A 20,891-nucleotide genomic window follows, 5' to 3' on the forward strand; every position below is an offset into this window, starting at 1 on the left:
CCCAAAGTGACAAATGTCTTGTTTAGTGAGATATTGAATTTACAAGGATATAAAACAGACAAATCCTCAAAACGGAGAAGTTCAAACAGGATAATGTTTCTATTATAAAAATGTTCTGTCAACAAATCTATTAATCGCCTCATTGTTTTAGCGCTACCAAACATACCGCTAAAAACTAAAATGACATCATAGTAAGTCCTTTCAAAATCTCCTAAATCATGTGAGGACACAACAGTAACAATGCTGTTTGTTATCGTGGTTGTGTGCTATACTATTCACTGTCTTTTGATTTACTCCTAGATCATTAAGCACAGACTATCTTTACAGTCCAGATACTGAACAGCAGCCATCAACCACAGCACATATTTTGCCTATTAAGCTTTCTCTGGCTCTGAAGCACTTTAGCCTGATAAAGACTGTCCCAATGAGCAACAAATCTCATGATGGAGCAGGATTTTTATCTCGTATAGATGGGTTTTCTGAGATGATAGATGACAAGGTGATTACTCTGGAATAATAAGGACAGACACTATCTCTCGTGGTACGCTCCAGTACTCAGGTCTGTGTGTGTCTACATGCCGTACCATGCACTTCAGTCACAGTGGGCAACTGAGGACATCTGGGACGAGGTGATGATGAAGGCCTGGATGAGTACAGTGTGTCTGTTGATTACAGGTTGCTGTACCAGTGAGAGAAAGACAGAGGGCTCCTTTGAGGATCACGTGATTAAGGGGGCGCAAGTGACACTGTAGTCACTCCATGTGTCAGGGGGGACGTGTCACAAAGATGTCAGGGAAATTGATCCTGAAGACAAAATGCTGAACTGAGGTATTGTTAGAGATCTGGATTATAACCCTTTACTCAGTTATGCTCAATATGAAGGTCAAATTACCACACAATACACAACTAGTCAGGATTCAATATCACGTTCAAGGACACTTGGAGAACGTCTGCCAACAGTAGTTTGAATGAGGATGCTCTTAGACACTAAGACCAGCATACCAAATCCACAATGGTACATGTGGATCACGTGCTGCCTGCCCCCCTTTTTAAGATGCATACACCAGAAGGGCACATATGAGGCATAAACAAATTGAGAGGAAATCCACACCCTTTGACCGCAACCACAGAGCACTTTCAATCAGCAACAGCTCCTGTTAAAACGCTGCTGCCACTGCTAAATAAATGCCATTAGTATATCTTCTATATTACCTAAAACAGAGAAGAGAATCCCCAACCAGTTCGTACTGACATCTCCCTGAGCCCGAGGAGATCATAGGGAATAAACCCAGTGATGCCAGTGACATAACTGACCTATATCTAAAACTTTTTCTCTGGCAGCTGAGCCTGTGAAATGAAATCCCTAATCCACAATGTCAACGTGCACAAGTAAATAGCAGAGGAGAGCAGGAAGAGGCTGAGCACACTTTGAACAATACTTACTCAAAGGTGAAGAAAAGTCCACAAGTCACTAGAATGAGGACAAGGGTGAGGTAGAAAACCCCTGTCTGCTTGGCCATCATAATCCTCCCATCGCAGTAAAATTTATTCCGACCTGGGAAGGACTCCCACTTCCTCTTCTTTGGGGTCCTTTTCTTGTAAGGAGTCTCCATTGGTGTGGAGCTGCGAGTGCTTATCTGGCTGTACTCGCACTCTCTCATGGACTCAGATACCCCGAGATGCATCGACGGCTGATTAAAAGCCCCACAGCTGAATAAATCCCGGGGCAGATGTGCCTCTGTGAAGAGAATAAACCAGTTCAAGGTCAAAACTTTTCATGCCTGGGGTGTAGTGTAGGTGGGAATAAAAAAAAAAAAGTTTGTGAAAAGTGCAAGACACACTTCCTGTTATTAATAATACCAAGCTAACGTACACACCACCTCCATGTAGCTTTCTCAAAACCCACCCAGACTCCCGGTGAATCCCGGAAAGCTACAAATAAAGTCAATACAGCGGCTTTTAACTAACCCAACGTTAGCTAACTTAGCAAATAACTTCACCGGCTGCTCACACATACCGCAGCTTCACGGTAACAGCGCCTTTGTTAGCAAGCAACCTGGTTAGCATTTTATAGCAACTGAATCTAAAAGTGCCGCTGAAGCTAACGCGGCTAGCAAGTTGATGGGCTGACTGTAAGTTAATGTTAGCACGTCTGTCAACTTGTGTTAATTAGCAGCGCTAGACGCTCACTTCACCCACAGGACTAAACACACGCGTTTGACTTGGCTGTTTTACTTTGAGCTCTCAACGCTGAAGAGGAGCTAAAATGAAGGGCTTTCTCTCTTTTTTGTGTTGTTTTTTTGAGTGTGCTGTCAGCCACATAACATCAGACACAGCACGGCTTCACATCCCGGCTGTGTGTCTGTGCTCTGCCCGTTGGACGACCGTTGAAGCGACAGTTGAAGCGCTGCCTTACCGAAGCAAAGTGACGCTGGTCGTCGTGTTGGGGTGTTGTCACGTTAGCTACTCCTTTCGTTATCCAGGTTTGTTACGAGCCGACGACAAAGCGAAGAACACCATTTTTAGAAGTTTACGGGTGAGGAAAAAAAAAAAAAAAAGAGTTGGAAATTGGCACAAGGCAGAACTTCGTTTTTTTTTTTTTTTATTAAAAAAAAATAAATGGGGAATCCAGAGAAAAGACGGGGTGCTCTCAGACGAGCTCCAGCATCCTGACTGGCCGTCGCTTTCAGACAGACACTACGAGTCTTTGCGCACAACGCGAACCGAGCAGGACCTTCACTGCCATATGCCCAAGTGTTTCACAGCGACAATCGGCCAGTAATCATCGGAGATCTCCACCGGTTCAGCCGCGTTTTCGGTTAAAAAAAAAAAAAAAGTTGCAGCATTGGGGGGGGAGCCCAAGAAAAGCGTGCAGGCAGGTACTGGCAACCCTCCGTTCACACTGTGTCCCTCTCCACACAGTGCTGCCTCCCTCGCAAACAACAAACATCAACATGAGAGCAGAGCCTCCCAGCCTGCTCCTCCCCCTCCAACCGGGGCTGAAGTCACTACTGAGGAGGTGCAAAGGGAGGACGGGCTGCTAAAGGGGTTCCCAAACGGTGGTCTAGGGACTTCCAGGCGTCCGAGCAGGGGCGTGTCCTGAGAGGGGCCTGGGGGGGTAAACACTGGGGTTTACTGTAATCACAGCACCAACATCAGGTGATGCCCTCCTGCAGGTTAGGGGAGCTTTTATTAATGCTTTTGGTTTGTTTCAAAAAGGCCAAACTAATGCCTGCTAACTGATACAATAGAAATGGGAATAAATTAAACAACTAGAGGGGAGGGATAAGACTGCTAATGTTACTTATTTTTCCTACTGTTAACACATTCCATGGAAAGACCAAAACCAACAAGGATTTGACCCCCCCTAACTAATACTGGCAGTGTATTCAAAGCCTGATAAAGCCTCTGGCGCCATAGAGCTCTATTATTGTTAAATGAAAACAGTATTAAAACAGATCAATGAGCCGCACGTTTGCACCAGATGTTCCTTTATTACCATAAATATGGTAATAAATTATTTATTTTTTGATTATTTTGAGTCCATCCCCAAACACTGGTACAATATATATACACTAGCACACCAAATAATCCCCAACAAACACACTATTTAATCCTTTTTGTTGTTTTAATTGTTATTATTATTGAGAGTTGACTAGAATAGAGGGATGCAAACTGGGGACACCATGGTCCATGGTCAGCACCCCGATCCCGAGGACTCACGGGCCCCTTTCCTAGTTACGCTTTGGTAAAAAACTAAGCTATCTTAGAAAATTATAAATACATTTATATATTCAGGATCTGTTTTACAAAGATTTACATCTTCAATAGGAACAAATGGAAATGGGCCTAAGAACCATATATGATTAGAAAGTCTTTAGATGGTTGCCCTGGTGGCCAACTGCAGTAGTGCAGCAACAAATCCTGTGCACACTACTATTAAAACTGTCTGTAAAACTGTTACAGGGACACCTCAAACTGCAGACAAGGTTACTTACTATACTTTGTATTAGTACTTTCTGAACCGTACAGATTTAATGATTATAAAACCTTCCCAGAGCCAAGAAAACCACTTTTATCCCAGTGTGACATAGTGTTAGTTAAAGGTCTATGGAAGAAGTGGGCACGGCCAGAGAGAGAGAGACACTAATGCACATGTGCAGTGAGTGAAGCAGAAAAGCTGTTTGTGTGTGCAGCTTCCACTGGAATGAATGGATGCCATCTTGAAGTACGGTACCTAGTTCTTTTGAACATGAGAGATTGGTCATGTTAATACGAGTACGAGTCAAGACAGTGTCTGTATACTTTAATCCTGTACTATTTCATGAGTAGAAATGAGTACAGCTGGAGATTAATGATGCCCCTTTATTTCCCTGTTCTGACCTGCAGACATTCTTTTCCCTGGAAGCCTCATCAGGAAGCATGGAGTTATTGAATGAATCAACATGAGGAAGGTCATAAAACCAAACAAAACAAACATTTTCATTGACACTGAATCATTAAATAAATGTTGGCAGTATCAGTTATATTAACTTTGTTTCTGTTGACAATAGACGTGCAGTGATGTCGCCACACAGCTCGTGCCAAGTACAGTTCACTGATGATGCAATTTCCTGTTCAGCCGGCATTAGTACAGATTATTGCATCATCGGCCCACAGTTCCTCTGTCATCTGTCCTCCTCTAAACACCTACACACGCACACACACACACGCACACACACCTCCTCATCCTCAGCTCTGAAGTCACCCAGGCGGTTCTGCTCGTTCACTCCCACAGCCGTACAATTATCCACTTTCTCTAAGAAGCCTGGCTGCATTTCATGTAATGTGAGAGGACTTAATTGTTCGGAATCAAACATCACGCAGAGAGGAGAACATTTATTCTCACTGCACTTTCATGTCCTGCCAATGCATTTGTTGTATGAAAGCAGGATTCTGAAATCACTGAGCTTTGTTTGTCAGATTGAAAATGAAACATCACCCATCTGACACACACACACACACACACACACACAAATAAACTGTAATTACTTCATACAGACAGTTGGCTGACGATGCAGCATCTCTAAGGAAGTGGTCATGTACAGTATACTGTAAGTTAAAGCCTGTGTCATGCATCTGCAGTCTGACTGGAGCATAATTGGCTGCCACCACTGGCCATGTGAAGCTATCAAGTGACACATGTTTCACTTAATCTGTTGGAAAGCTGTGGATGTTTTCAATGGTTGCTAATGATCTGTAAGCCCCCACCCCCTAACCCCACTGTCCCTAGACTAATGCCTTAAGCATGGGGCTCATTAAGCAATGTGATGACATATGGCTGAAGCTGTGTTTTTGTTGGGAAATGGATGGACATGATAGGGGCCTTTGAGTCCGGATCCAAGAACAACACCGGGCCCCGAATCACATCCTGGCAAGGCCTCATCAAACGAAACAGTATTGTTTCGTTTAGAAAGCTGGACGCAATGAAATAACTTAGCGACATCAAAGCCTCATTAAGAGTCCAATGTACTCTCTATAGCCACAGTTACTGGACACAGTCTGACTCAGTAAACGCCACTGCTAGCACGCATATATTGTAACACACGCCTGGAAAGGTCAGAGCGGTCCTTTTTGTTTTCACCCTATACTCATTCATCTACCTACGTTAGCGGTGAGAGGCAGCAGGGCAGGGTACCTGGGCCGGCGGTAGCCAATGACGGGCCTGGCTCCCTCTCAGCCACCACATCCATCGTGTCAGAGCTGGATGACTCAGCTTCTCAGAGGCACAGGAGTGTGGGAGGTTTTCTCCTGCGGTTGGCTGCCTACGTGAAACGCATCCTCCATCACCACAAAAAAAAAAGTACAGCAATCCACTTTCTATCCAAACTCTAAATGACAGGCTGAAATGGAAAACACTTCGAGGTAGAAGCTGTTTATAACGTGCAGGTGCATACATGTATCAACAGTGCAGCTACAGGTAAGAAGATGTAAAGCATATGAATAATTTCTCTCTCCACAGAAACATGCTTTAGTTAGAAATCAATTAGGCTGTTAAGCACCTCTCAGGCATGCAGTAATTAGTTTTAAAGTGTCAGTAAGATTTTATGAGATGAAGATGAGTGATTGTACTTCTCTGTAGCCAAACAACCCTGCTAACAATCATTCTTTGAAACCCGCCCAGTGATGAGACTGTATATTGCCTGTGTTGTCAACCTCAGGAATGTTATTATTGAAGGAAGCTTAAAATAGGACTTGATATTATGCCCACATTTCCCCTGGCAAAGCGAAGGAGAGAGGAAGACGTCAAATTCCAACTAAAGAGGAAGTAACAATTCTGGGAACAAAACAAACTGAGGATTCTATTCAAACATACAAGATAAACAGAAAGAAGAAGAAAAAATTAGTAACGGGTGTGATCCACAATGAATCTAGCCTCTGAGTGTTACTCTAGATAATAAAATGGGCTGTTGGCATCCTTATTCAACACTTCTTCTTTCTTATAAAACTGACTCAAGTTAGAAGGTTAGAGTGTAGCAGACATTCATTTAGAGACAGTGGAGAATGTCTGTGTTTATGTCTGCTTTTAAATTCCTACCTGATGTCTGTGTTTACACTCAACAACTTGCATGTCTTCATTAAAAGAGAAACCTATGAGCCTTGGTTAAAATAAGAGAAATAATAAGAATAAAACTTCAAGTGTGCCACCCGTTTATCATAATAATATTATCTTTGATTTGATATTGGGAAAAATCTAGAGGCCAGATATAGTCCAGTCATGGGATTTCATTGTTAAATAGAAACATAGATATAAAAGGAAGGTCACTGTCTTATATTGAACTGAAGTGCATAAATATCAGGTCCAAACTTACAAAGAACCGTATGCAGAAGGGGAACTAATATAAGCTCTCCTGGGACACACAAACGATATCTTACACACTCAGCAGATATTATACATATATATATATATATATATATATAGAGAGAGAGAGAGAGAGAGAGAAAGAATTGATAAATTGTGTTACTTTAGCATTATGTACTATAGCCAAAGATGATGGGAGAGAAAGACAAAGACCTAAATGTACTCTGGGGAGCAAGTATAGTACTCAACAAATCTCCTGGGTGTCTGGCTTTAGTAGAGCCTGGTACAGAGCCTGTAGTGTTCTTCAGCCCTATGGGGGGCTCAACCCTCTGTAATGACCAGAGTTTAAATTCTGTGACCAAGTATCCATGTCTCTCCATGTCAGCCTTGTTGATGCTTCTCGTGAGAGCAACGAGCCTTTTTTAATGTTGACATGTCACAGTAGGGAAAGAACAGGCATTAAATAAACTATTGATGGCTGAATTCCATTTAGCTGCTTCAAGTTCAGGGTCTTGCGATTTATCACTGTACGGGCTGAGAACGGTGTTAGAAAGGTCATTGACCTCTTTCTTAATGAGGAAATGATGAAAGCTGATGCTGTTAGAGGAGTGGCTCTGATTGAGTTTGAGGTCCCCCGGGCACAGTAAGTACTCATTATTGTATATGAATACATAAAGTACTCCTGATGGTAGCTCAGTGGACCCAGACCACAACATGAATACATCAACAATATATCAGCATTATGTGATCAATAAATGAATTAATTCATTTTTACATTCCTTTTGAAATCCCACAGGTTGTACAAAGAACGAGAGATGCCCTTTAATGTCCTTACATTAGAATATATTAGTATTTATTGAGGGATTTAAAACTAAAGTGGAAATATTCATATCAGCAGGGATGGCAGAGTTTTTATTCATAAAGTCAACAAAGTCTCTACAGGAGGGTTGATTGTGTACCTCTACTGCCTTCAGACATTCATCAGCAAACTGACTGAGTGGCTGGAAGAGTGAATTGGCCCTGTAGATAAATGTAGACCCCTACATAAATTCATCAAACTGAGAGATTACCAAGTTTCACATTTCATACGTGGTCAGAGAATATCACTTTTTTTTGTCCTAAATGGCTCTACGTCTGTGGTAGGTTGGGAAAGAGCTAGGGTCTCATCTTCAGACAGACTGTCTTTCAGTGGTTTGTGAACAGGAACAGACATATATTACAGGCAGTACATGGTTCACAGGAAGGTCTGACCTTTCCAGTCAAAGCTCACCTCTTCCTCTTACTATTCCCACACAGGCAGCAATGCTGATAAATATGACATGTCAGAATCATTGTTGTTTATATATATATATATATTTGGTGCTTTTTGCCTTTATTGGAAGGACAGCTGACGATTGACAAGAAATGTGGGTGAGAGAGAGGATGACACGTATCGAAAGGCCACAGATTGGATTCGAACCCGTGGCCCCTGCAGCAAGGACTCAGCCTTGATACATAGGGCACCCGATCAGGATCACTGTTAACATGCTCTAAAATATTCATTTCAGAAGTATCTACTTCAACAGTTAAAAAAATGATAGATATGATATAAAACAAGGGAAACATTTATGAATTATGAATTTATGAATTATGAATATACATCAGTGACCTCTGAAGTAATATCTGAATAGCCTCCATCTTTACCTAAACCTATTACAAGTAGTTTTTAACTGTGTATGAAACAATCTCAGTTTAATACTGATGCTTCTATATGACCTACATAAGCACAGAAGACCAGTGAGAAGATTGGTTAATTCTAAAGCCTGCCACCGGGGCAGATTCGGGTGGATTTAGCTTGAAATCAATAAAACAAGGCGGGGGAAATACTGCCGGTGTTGTCCACAGGGGCCACCAGAATCAACACAAAATGAAAGTTCCTTGTTGCTGCTTTAAGCTGAAATATTCACCTAAAGCAAATAGCGTGACAGAAAACAATCAGGTCCACTATACTCTGGAGCATTTCAGTGATTGTATCATTTCACTGTAAGGCTGGGGGATTCTGTTGTGACTGGGATCACATATTTTCTGAATGAAATCAATAAAAGGCAGTCTATGTAAGCAGTTGATGTTTGTTTTATTGGCCTAAGATTGTCTGGACATAATGCAACGTCTCCGGTGCTTAACGATGTTCATCGTACATTTATTTGTGACATGTGCAGCACAGAGTATAAATGTGTATACTGAATAAAAGAGAGACATGGAGTCATACGAAAAAAAGGCAAATTTTACAATGAGCTTTCAGGACATTTTGAAGATTCTTTTCACACGTTTCTTTTCGAACATTATCTAGATTCAAAAATATGCCCATTGACATGAATGGAGGACAGTAACAAACAGAAATGTGTTCAGTTTTCTTGTGTAACCTCACCTAGATATCCTCTCACCCTGGCACTTCCACATTTGATTACCAAAGCGATTGTTTTCTCAGCTATAATACAATGCATACAGGAATTTTTACATTGAAACATCAGTTACATCTGCCATGTTCAAATATTTGACCCCTTTAACAAAATATGTATAATAACAATAACAAATTTTACCAACAATAAAAGCATTTGTTATAATAGTCAGAAAGTCCCATCTCTTGCTATGCTTGATTGAGACTGAAAGAATCATGTGCGTCCATTGTACAACGGTTTATATACACAGTGATGAAAAAATACAGACATAACACAAGTGCTTAGGAAACACAAAGTTCATCTGTGAAAGTCGTTGAGGCTATGATTGATAAATTAGACACTTCTTTTGACAGATGCTCTTCTCTCGTGTTGATTGGCTGGTGCAATGCTGCCTCCTCATGGCCTAAAGCACACACTGCAGGTGTCTTTAAAGATTTACATCATGTTCTCAAAAAAGGGACAACTTGCTCTAGTCCTATTGCACAATTTATCTTCCAGCGATGGAGACATATACATTTCAATTTAAAAAGTCAGTGTTTTTTCCCCCCCACAAGTGTTGGCAAAAAAGTTCAAACTGCTGTACAGTGTCACATTTTAAATAAATACTCTCCATTAACAAAATGTTGATGAGTATATTAGCATTTATAAAACTGAAAAACATCTCGACGACTCATCGACTCAAAAGGAACCACGTAATTCAGCACCAAAATCTGGTGGCAGCTTTGGCTGAAAAAGTAAACAAACAAAAAACAAATGCCAAACAAAATATCAAACATTATCAAGCAATCCAACACCAGCAGGTATTAAATATTTGTATTAAAATGAGCTTTCAAATCCCAAACCCACTTTTTTAACAGGGCCCAGAAGCTATACATATATAGAGATATTTTGTTTATGTGGATATTTCTTTAAAAAAAACAAACATTTTCTGTCATTTTGATAAATAAAAATAGAAACCACAGAAATATCTTGTCTGCCTTAGCGTCTGTCGTGCAAGTCCTGCCTCTCCTCTTGTCATGATTTCCCTAAGTGAAAGAGAACTTGGCAAATAATAGCCACCACACCCGCATTGAGCACCGAGGAAATGGAGATGTCTAATAATCTGCTTTCGTATAGCACAAACTCTGTCTTGTTCTCCTCCACTTTAGCCATAGCCAACAGGCCTTTAGCTGCTCTGCACATCATGTTTATGCTCGGTGGGTCCATAGGGGGGTGCCCCATGTGCAGCAAGCTGTGTGGGTTCTGCTGGTACTGTGCCATGCTAACACCATCCTCCAAGAAGCCAACCAAATTACCCACACTGCCCTTCTGCATGGCTATGGCACGTGCCGCTGTGGGGTCTCCTTGCGCCAGGTGGGAGAGAACAGCCACTGCCATCTCCCTGTACACCTGGGCCTTCCTCTGACCCACGTAGCGGACCAAGACGGTGAAGAGTTTCTCCTGTCGGCTGAAAGGCGGCGTAGCTAGTAGGAGGTCCACGTTGTCTCCCAGTATGCTCAGCTTGCACAGGCACTCTAGCACCAGTCTCTGAGGAGTGAGCTGGGAGTAGGGTGCTGCTGAAGGGAAGGGGTCCTGGGCTTCAGCTGAAGGGCACACCATCCAGTGGAGAAGGCCATCCAAGATGGGGAGGCAGATAGTGTCCGGATAGGTGGAGAGATCCAGCTGACCCGAGATGTTGGCAAGAGTGACCATGGCATTCTCCCTGAGCAGACCCAGACACTCCCACCACCACTCCTCTTTGCTACTCGACAGCCCCCGCTCCTGCTGCTCGTCCCTCTGGTAGCTAGGGGGCGACCTGTTCCTCTCCGGGTGCTGGTGGTGCAGCAGGAGCAGCCTGCCCAGAAGAAGAACCAGAGAAGGGTGGCGTGACATATCCAAGTCGTTCCCCGGGATAAAGGACAGACTCCGGACGATGTTGGAGATGCAGAGGCACCGCTTGGCCAGAGAGTCCTGCCAGGCAGAGGCTGTGGAGAGTGGGGCCTCGTCCAGGCAGCGAGGCTCATCCTCCAGCAAGGTTATGTGGTCCTGCTCCCCATCCGAATGCACCCTGAAGGGGTAGGATGGCAAGGAGCGTGCAGGGTGGGCATAAGAAAGGGCGTCAACCCGAGCACACAGAACATCATCGATAGTAGCAGTGATATGTTTCAGTGGTTGTTTCTTCCCATCGTCCACCTGGTTTTCCTCTTTGTTTTCTATTCTCGTCTTTTCATCAGCCCTGGCAGGTGGTTCACTTCGAGGTTCAAATTGTGTTTGAATGTGTGCCGTGGAATCCCCGCCACCGGCCTGCCAGTGGAGCAACCCGCTGGTGAACTCAGTGACGTATCCTAAGTGCTCTGTCATGTCTTCAATCAAGTCCTCTTTGTGGACAATCTTGATGGGGAGCTTATCATATTTACTGGCTTGTTTAGGTTTAGGTTCTAGGTCAGCGATAGGCTGGTCGACACACTCCTTTTTACTCTCTGCTCCTGTTTCACTCTCTTCTTCTTGTTCATCTTTCTCTCCGTCCTCTTGTTTCTCCTCCTTCTTTACGCTCACCTCAGAGTCCTCCTTCTCACTGTTAACCTCCACTGACTCTGGCTCTGCAGTGACTGGTACAGATTCGTCCATGATGTCTCCCGCTTGCTCCACCTGTGTCTCTGCTGCCGCAGACTCAGGTTCAGGTTGGACAGTTGAGTCTGTCTCCTGGTCAGGGATGGCTTCTTCCTTCTGGCTAGAAGCAGGGTCCAAAAGGCTTTTGTGAGCCACGGTCCCTACCTCAAGCTCTTCTAGGATGCCAAAGATCTCGATGAGGAAACGGCGGTAGTACTCCACAATCAGCTCGAGGAATCCAGGCAACTGGTCGGACAAAAAGAAAATAAATGTCAACAATTTAAGCAAAAGGAACTCAGACATGTTGCCAAAGTAGTCTCAGATGGTGAATGCAAGCCAAGATTTACTATCTAGGGAGAGCATTTTTATTTCAATATCTTGAATCCTTTGGATTACATAAACAAGTTAGAATGACATAGTGGTTTTATGAATATTTCCCCCTCATAACTACAATAAAAAAGGTTAATCTAGAAGCTCAGGTTTAAAGACACACACTGTTATGTCATACTGACACAGCATGCTCTAGCGGGCTAAATGAATCTGTCAGTCAGCAGTCAATAAATTACCTGGGAGAGGTTAAAGGAGGCCACAGTGCTGTCATCGTACAGTAGGATGTTGATGGTGTCTAAAGCCCATGTGCTCTCTGCCAAAAGCCCAGACTTCAGAGACATCATCACACGCCAGGCCTCGGGCGTTCCTGGAATTAAAACAGGGGGATTTTTGGAAAAAAGGGTGATCAGACATTATCCAAATGATAAAACGGACATTGAACTGAGTATATCAGTGTAATTCCTTTCATAAAATTTCCCTCAGGTCCTGCCAGTTCTACCTGAAAATTAAAATTTAGCTGTACATTTAAGGCAGAGATAAAATGATGTTTCACAGAGCATTAAAATACTGTAAATCCACAACTTCTCAAGCCAAATGCACAACTAGAATAAAATAATCAGCAATGCATCGTTCAAAGAGCCTCACCAACCCATCCATCTTACAGCCCTATTCAAAACTGTAATCACTGAAATAATGGGACTGCATCTCACCAGTGTCCTTGGAGTTGAGCTTTCGTCTGGGCTTGAGAATCGGCATGGTGGCCTCCACTGATCCTGGTGGGTAGTTGAGGTCCCTCCTTAGGTTTGGAGGAAATTGACCAAGGTGTCCACTGCCCTGTGAGCCCATCATCGCCATCCCAGGCTTGGGCATCTTCATGGGGGACATGAACGGTGCTTTGCTGGGTGACATCCTAGAGTCCATGGAGCGCTGGAAGGCCCCTGGGCTTGGTGCTCTGGGCAGGTGGTTGGCCATGGATGGCGAGTTGGAATAAGAAGATGGCTGGCGTGAAGACAGGGTCTGTATGCCCCCCGATGATGACATGTAGGGAGACTGGCGGTGCCACTGCTCCTGTCCGGGCCGCCCGTCCATGTCATCTCTACCGATGGAGCCATAAGGCGGCATTTGCGATGGTGGCCCCTGTCTGTTGGGGTAGGGATAGCCGAGTTCTGTCCTCGATGGCCACATGTTGGGGCCATCATTAGCGTGGTTAGGAGTGGGCCCCCCACCCATCATACTGTGCTGGCTCTGACCTGAGGGGGCCATGCGGTCACGGGGGTAGGGGAAGGGGAACTGTCCCTGGATGGGTCTGTGTTCAGGGCCCGAGTATCCACCACCGTAGTGGTTGTACATGTCCGGCTGCTGGTTGGCGTACTGCATCGCGTACATGTCGCTCTCGTGTCTCTTGGGTGGGGGGCCATACATGCCGTCCATGGGCCGTTTGTAGCCCTGCTGAAGCAAGGGTGTGGATAGTTAGTGATTTGTTTTTTGGTAGTAAAAACACACAGACATAGCAGATTCATTTTGATCATTCCACTGCTTGTGTAATGTTATAAATAATAATATTAATAACCATAGTCATGACCTTATTTGTGTAGCACCTTTTAGGCAAAGGTGCAGCACAAAGTACTAAAAGAGTAGTCAAAATAAAAACCAAGAAACAACATTAAAGTAAATAATACAACAAAAATAAATAAGTGAATTAAATCATCACCAATTTTGAAAAATGTATACAAAAGAACAGGATTGGCTATTTGTTATAGTTAATATAATCACATTTGTTTAGAAGTTTTGTTGTAAAATATGGCTTATAGTAGAAGCTTGGTAGAAGTCAGACCAGGGTGCTTCAAGTGTCAGAATAGCAAATACAAGGCTGACTGTGCCCTTCCATACCTACATGACTCAAAAATGAATGAGCTTGGTGGATAGGTTTTCAGTCCTTTGAGCAAATATATGTTTGTTTTTTTTTGTTTTTGTTTAATCTCTGTATATACTGTACCTGTAATGTCTATGTACATTTTTTATGTGTGGAGGCAGGGGGTATGTGCTAACTCATGCGAGCTGAAGAACAGTTCCTAAGTTTGCCTGCAATTGTAGAGAGTTTTGAGCAGAATTTGACTGAACTGAGATGACCTGAGGTGAAAACACTAGCGTCAACAGATCAGTAGGAAGGATCACTGTATGAGGCCTAGAAATGTCAATAATTTCCACTGTGCACTTAGAGCAGTGAGAGGCAGAGATACAACATCTATGGTGGACTTTCATGAGTTTTCAACCCCAGGTATTATTTAAATTATTTATGGTTATGATTATGGTATGGTTTTAACTCAGTTCAGAGTGTTTGTAAAATGGTAAGATCGATTTAAGAAGTACTCTTTCTCTCTGTAACTGGAAAAGTCAAGTTAGACCTGAGTGTGGGTTAAGCTAATGACAAAGATTGCATCTTTTGAATTAATGATAGCCAATCAGCAGAAGCATAAACAATCCCATTTGCTTGTCTGGAATCACTTTTTGTCTTTTATAAAAGGAGAAAACAAGTCAGCTTATTTTACTTTAAATGGAAATGATCGGAAAAATCGCTGCCCCCTTTCTATTATAGGAAAATGGAAGAAAGGAGGTGATAAAACAAAAACACAGCATTGGCCAATTTTACTAAATTAGGTTGAAATGCCTTATTAGAAGATATATATTACTCAGTGTTTTACTCATGCAGTACATTATCTGTAGGTCAAACTGTGACAATCTTAAGACATTTGCTTCTTAAAATTGGTCGAACCCCGGGGTCAGTAATCTTTACTATCAAAAGAGTCATTTTTGGCCCAAAAAAGAATGAACAATCTGTCTGAACCTTATAATGCTAATTTCTCACCACAGATAAAAAATACAGGTAAACCGCAGCAAACAATTCTGTATACGCATTATTTAATTCTCTATTTTCCCCTTTTATTTGTAATGGCTGCACATTACACATTGGAGAATCTAAGCATTACTTTAGGGCTGCAAAAATGATGACTGAAAATGTTAAAAAATAACCAGTAAGTAACAGTTATTCATTTCCATCTAATATTTTGTCAAAGCCACAGGGAGCCACTGGCGCTGCATGTGGCTCTGGAGCTGTAGGCTGTCTTACACCTTAAATACATGAAGTCTTCTCAGTGAACACAGTAAAACTACTGTATTTGCATCTTACAGTTAGAGATAAACAGTACTGACTACATACAAATGAGCTCTCTCTCACCTGTTGCTGTGGGTACATCCCAGATGGATGCATCCCATATGGCATGCCGGGATACTGCTGGCCGTAGCCATCGTGTCTGAAACGCAACAGACGGGAAAAGAGGATGAATATATCACTCACTGAAGACATATCATTTTGCTATTGTTTTGTCTACACAAGTGTAATCCACTACACACACACTGGTGCTGACCTCTGCTGTGAAGGATATCTACTGGGAGAGTACATGCTGCCCTCACTGTTAGAAGGTCCCATGTTGTTCTGACTCCCAGGGGGACCCATGCTCCCCTCCATCCCCATGACATGGTCTGGTCTGAGGATCAAACAACAGAAGAGTCTTCATGATTATGACACATACACCGCTGACAACTTCTATTGTAAACATATGTATTTAATTATCCCATACATTACTGGTGAATATGCTCCATGTTGCCCATAATAGGAAGGTTCATACAATAAATAAAAATACCACAGTAGGACTTAGAGACCATGTTAGGGAAATGTCTAAGAAATAAATATAGGAAATATAAGAAATAACAGGTCCTCTTCTGGTCATTGGTGAGCCTACCTCCTGTCGTAGCCTGGCCCGTACGGATACTGCGACCGTTGGCTCATGCTCAAGGCTGATGGGGGTCGACCGTACATTTCCTGCATACCACCACCGGGCATCTGGCCTGGCATGTAGGGATCAGCTCCTGCCACTGCAAATGAGGTAAATGCATCTTAGATTATCTTATATGAGAGTGAGTGAATTTAGATAACTTGAACAAAATGGAATAGAGATTTTAACAGGCATTAACTAACTAAAAAATCATAATCCTGGAAACATGTAACAGAGGCTTAAACTTGCTTTGCTTCTAAATGCATGAACCATATTTTCTGCTGACCACCAGGTGGCAGCCTTCCTCTATGAATATTCACCACATTTCCATGATTAAACCTATTGTTCTGAGGCTGCAACTGTTGTTATGCAGCTAACATCCACCATATTATTAATTCAGACTCCATTCTCTTCAGCCTTCAGAGGAGCCGCTATCCTTTCTAAAACTACTGTTTGTTCTGAAAACTAAACCACATGAGTTGGTCAAAACAGGTGCTTCTCAGCAGGATGGAAAGGATGAAAGGTTGAAAACGAGGAGGATGAAAAGGATGAACAAAGTTAGGATGAGACGAAGGCTAAGCTACAAGAACATCAGACGAGCTGGTGTGTTTTCGATAAAGGTATGTGTGGCGTAACAAACAGTTCTCATCTCCTTTCATAGTTCTAGTAGTAAAACACACACACACACACACAGACACATCTGTCCTGATCTAAGACAACATGGTGACTAGACAATGAATTAGACCAACGAGATAGACGAAAGAACAATGGCTTTGGGATACATGAGTCATTTTGACAAACAGCTAAATAAGTTAATATAAAGTTTTAAATTTAAATATCTTCAGTTACAGGCTAATGTGAGTGTATGTAAGTAAGTTTATATGACAAAATAGTTGATAGTTTGAACGATTTTCTTGGTTAGTTGCAATACAGCAAAACACAGTTTATTCACATAAGTCTGAGAATATTCTGTGAAATTGGGGAAATGGGTCTAGGTCTCTGTGTTAAGGTGAAAGGGTGTCACAGCATGTGCCTCACTCACTCTTCCTCATCCCAGCGAAGGGGTCCTTGGTGTCGTACTGCATCCTCATCATCATGTCAGGCATGCTGAGGCCCTGCTGGTAAGGAGCTGAGGGGGGCAGGGAGGTAGCACGCTTCTGGAAGGCCGGATCGCTCACCTCCGAGAAGGGGTCCTGTACGCTCACACTGCTCCTGGACAAGGAGGAGAGAAAAGGGAGAGAGATGGAGGGAAGGAATTTTATGTAAATGCAATGCTTTTATTTTTGAAAAAAATGTCTTACTTGTAAAAGTGAAGAAATATTAGCAGCAAAATGCACTTAACATATTAAAAGTAAAAGTACTACTTATGCAAAATGACCCCTGTCAGTGTGTTATTATATTATTGGATTAGTTTTACAGATGGGTTTCTGTAGACCTGTATCTAGCACTTTATGTTGTAGCTTGTTAAAGCTACAACATAAAGTGTATGTGCATCCTATTTTTTTTAACACATAATTTAGTTTGTTTACAAAACCTTAATCTTAATAGTAGCTATAATAAATAAAAAAATACATGTAATGGAGGGAAAAGTATAAAAAAACAAGTATAGTACTTAAGTTAATGTATTTAGTTACTTTCTATTACTGTTGTTGTTATTTTCTACATTTATTTGTGTCTTGCACATACAAGGGCCCTGCCAACATGTGCTTCAAAGGCACCAAATAAACCACTGCAGTGGTAGAACAACACTTGTTAGACAAGAATACAACTCACACATAATATCACACACAAAGCAAACAAAGAACTCTGTCTGCTCTCCCAGGCTGCAAATAAAATCTGCCACAAAAAAAGGCTCCCATCCTTTTCATACAACAAAAAATCAGCAGAGATGAGGAACATTTTACAAAAAGGTAAAAGCCTGTAAAGAGCTAGAAAACATTATATGGATTTTGTCTTCAATCTCACCTAAAAACTTAAACATCTGCTTCTATGGACAATGGGAGTGCATCTGATCATAACTGTACACATAGAGATATGTACCTTTAGTTAAATCCTGCTTCACTACACTGTAGTTGTTTTTTACAAAACAAATTCCCCCCGGGGATCAATAAAGTATTTCTGATCCTGATCTGATTATGAGACAATAGACAATTTAGGTTTATACCATCATCAACAGCCTCCTTGTTTTCACATAACGTACAATATGTGCTAACTGACACGAATATCACACTGTTGTTTTTAAAAAGTCAATTCATCATAGAAAATAAGGAACTACTGCTACTACTGTAGTAGTAGTAGAGTAGTGTAGGCAGTAATCAATGTAAGTAGTAACAGTAGTAGTTGCAGTAGTAATAAGAGGAGCATTTTCACTGTGAGCAGTAGCACCACTGTAGTAGTAGTGTTATGGTGCAGTATGCCAGTGTGGTACCTGTTGGGGGGCAGTGGTGTGACCTGTCCCAGTGGGGTGGTGGCGGGTGTCGGGGGTTTCAGATCCCCTGCTGCCTCCGCCGTAGAGCTGCTGCCAGAGGACTGTGGTGTCTGTGGGCCTTGGAGGGAGCCGCCAGAATTAGCTGGAAGACACAAGTATCCTTATTATCATTATTATTACAGCAAGATGATTCAAGAAATTCACAGTAAAAAATTTAACACATTCCCACCGCAGGGCTTGTCCTCAGATAGGATCTTGAAGCTGGTCTGAGTTAGAACGGCTATAGTGGGTATTCACTGAAGCAAGGTGCTGTATTAGAGAGATAACTTTGGACTTGGGCACTAACAGTGACGCCCTACATGAGAAGTGAGCTTGAGCAAACAGCCTACATCAGGGCAGAGGAGATGAGTAAGGAGGGACTGCTTACGAGGAGAGGAAGAGGAGGGAAAGGAGGCAGGACGGAGAGGACGCAGCAGAGAGAAGGATTTCTCAGAGGGAATTGCCCACTTGGGGGGTCACAGCATAGCGCTTTATTTGGAAGCTGTTTGAAGATGGTTTAGCTTTTTTTATTTTAGGTGTGCCACGAACTTGATGAGGGGTTCATATGGAGGGCTTAGCTGCAGGGCACATATGTATTCGAAGAAAATATAAGGTAATATTTACCATTAGTGTTCTGGGTAAAATGAAAAGTGCAAGCTAATACGTGAGGAGGTTACGAAAGCTTGTGACCTCTTCCAAGAAAAAATACATCCCATCACACAGAGACTCAAACTGGGGTTAAAATTGGGTGAGTGCGCTCTCTTGTTATGACACCACACTTCTGTGAATTTCTCCATTCAGATGACTAGAAAATCATACGAGTGCTGAGCTACAAGAGCCCACCACACAAAGAACCCCCAACCAGATAAAACCAAGGGATACAAATTCTCAGAAGCAGGTTTAATGGAAAATGTGGGCTGTTCCGGCTAAAAGATGACAAAGAAGGAGAAAAAGGGGAATATGAAAGTATCCTAAGGAGCATTTAGCGTAAGAAGACTTTCTCTGGAGCAGCCTCAGTGGCCTTTCCCTGCACCGCACGTTTCCACAGGAAAAAAAAAAGAAAGGCTTAAGCTTTAAAAATTCATGCTAATTCTGAATTATTCAAAGATACCCCCTGCCTCTACATCACAGGAGACGGAGAGGAAAGAGAGAGAGACAGGGAGAGATGGTTATCCCATGATGATGAGCAGAGGTAAGAGACGGGGCAAAGGAAGGGGCAGTGAGCATTAAGGATTCTTCACTTATTGGGATATCCCCACTTCAGATACACATGAACGCACACACACACACACGTGGACAAGTGCAAACAATGGTGGGGTTAGCCGAGGTTAAGAGGTTCGCCATTCCTCAAGAGCAGGCGGGCAGACGGATACATAACACGGAGCGGTGGGGGTATGAAGATGGAGGAGAGTGTGAACTCAAGTGCCCTCTGCTCCACATTTAGAGGGAGAAAAGAATGACAGAGGAGGCAGTGAGGGAAAAAAAAAGAGTGTGTGTGTGTGTGCAAAAGGCATGTGGCTGACATTTGATGTGTGTGCGCACCAGAGCCTGTGTGTGTGTGTGTGTGTGTGTGTGTGTCAGCGGGTGGGGTGTGTAGAGTCTGTTGGAGTCCTACTCAGAAATATGGCCTTCATTTGTGCTGGGCCTCTCCCGCTAACTGGAACAGGGTTGGAGGTGGACTGAGGGAGCCACCCCACTCCTACACACACACACACACACACACACGAGCTAATGTATGTGCTTATCCATGGGTTTGGACACACTCTCCCCTCTCTTGTAGAAAATGGTGTATTGTATTCTCACCAGCCAGCAGACAAGTGGACTCTCCACCTTTTACAATTATATCTAACTCAGTCTCCCATTTACAAATGTCCTCTGCTAACATTGAAATGAACAGTGGAGATTGTCCTTGACTTACATACTGTAAGGGATTGCTGCACTTAGCTCTTTTTTTTGATGAAAAAAACTTACAACACTACCTGGTTCTCTATACAGTAGCTTAATGCCACGCCACACAAGGAGTGCACATCGAAAAAGTACACTGCCAGACAGGCGCAGACAGGGCCACACGGCACAACCAGTACTACGGCAACATCCGACGAGTTCAGGACACGAAAAAGGAAGCGACAGATATCAACAAGCACGCTCGGAACACAATACACCACACAATCCCTTAACGTTCAACCCTGTCTTGACTTCCTTCTACCTCTCACGTATCCACCTCCCTGACATCTTCATAACACACATCGATGGAAAGGAGCAGCGAAACTCAATCCTGCAAATCAACGTCAATCATCGGAATAACAGTTACGGTGCTGCAAGCCTACGTGAGTTATAAGAAAAACCTAGGAATCATCATACCACAGCAAGCTCATAGGTGATATCTAGACATT

General features: G+C 42.8%; 2 protein-coding genes across 6 annotated transcripts in view; both read right to left on the bottom strand.

Annotated features, from left to right (window-relative positions):
• The window catches only part of LOC118337085 (probable palmitoyltransferase ZDHHC14), a 43,419-nt gene extending 40,386 nt beyond the window's left edge, over positions 1-3,033 (bottom strand). Inside the window, 2 exon segments of the mRNA XM_035673935.1 lie at positions 1,444-1,738; positions 2,417-3,033. Of these exon segments, the coding sequence (XP_035529828.1) occupies positions 1,444-1,685 (242 nt within the window). The 5' untranslated portion in view covers positions 1,686-1,738; positions 2,417-3,033.
• Positions 3,034-8,942: 5,909 nt separating this feature from the next.
• LOC118337060 (AT-rich interactive domain-containing protein 1B-like) overlaps positions 8,943-20,891 on the bottom strand; it is a 163,016-nt gene continuing 151,067 nt past the window's right edge. For 3 of the 5 annotated variants that reach the window (XM_035673887.1, XM_035673883.1, XM_035673885.1), the window contains 8 exons: positions 18,460-18,601; positions 17,074-17,243; positions 15,999-16,131; positions 15,624-15,743; positions 15,434-15,509; positions 12,909-13,647; positions 12,435-12,565; positions 8,943-12,114 (listed from right to left, as the gene is read on the bottom strand). In XM_035673887.1, coding sequence (XP_035529780.1) covers positions 10,294-12,114; positions 12,435-12,565; positions 12,909-13,647; positions 15,434-15,509; positions 15,624-15,743; positions 15,999-16,131; positions 17,074-17,243; positions 18,460-18,601 — 3,332 coding nt within the window. In that variant the 3' untranslated portion in view covers positions 8,943-10,293. The remainder of the gene's footprint in view (positions 12,115-12,434; positions 12,566-12,908; positions 13,648-15,433; positions 15,510-15,623; positions 15,744-15,998; positions 16,132-17,073; positions 17,244-18,459; positions 18,602-20,891) is intronic. The other 2 variants (XM_035673888.1, XM_035673886.1) reach the window with 2 other exon arrangements.

This window comes from Morone saxatilis, unplaced genomic scaffold (assembly GCF_004916995.1).
Source record: "Morone saxatilis isolate NCDOM2014 unplaced genomic scaffold, NCSU_SB_2.0 Contig3, whole genome shotgun sequence".
Taxonomy (NCBI): domain Eukaryota; kingdom Metazoa; phylum Chordata; class Actinopteri; family Moronidae; genus Morone; species Morone saxatilis.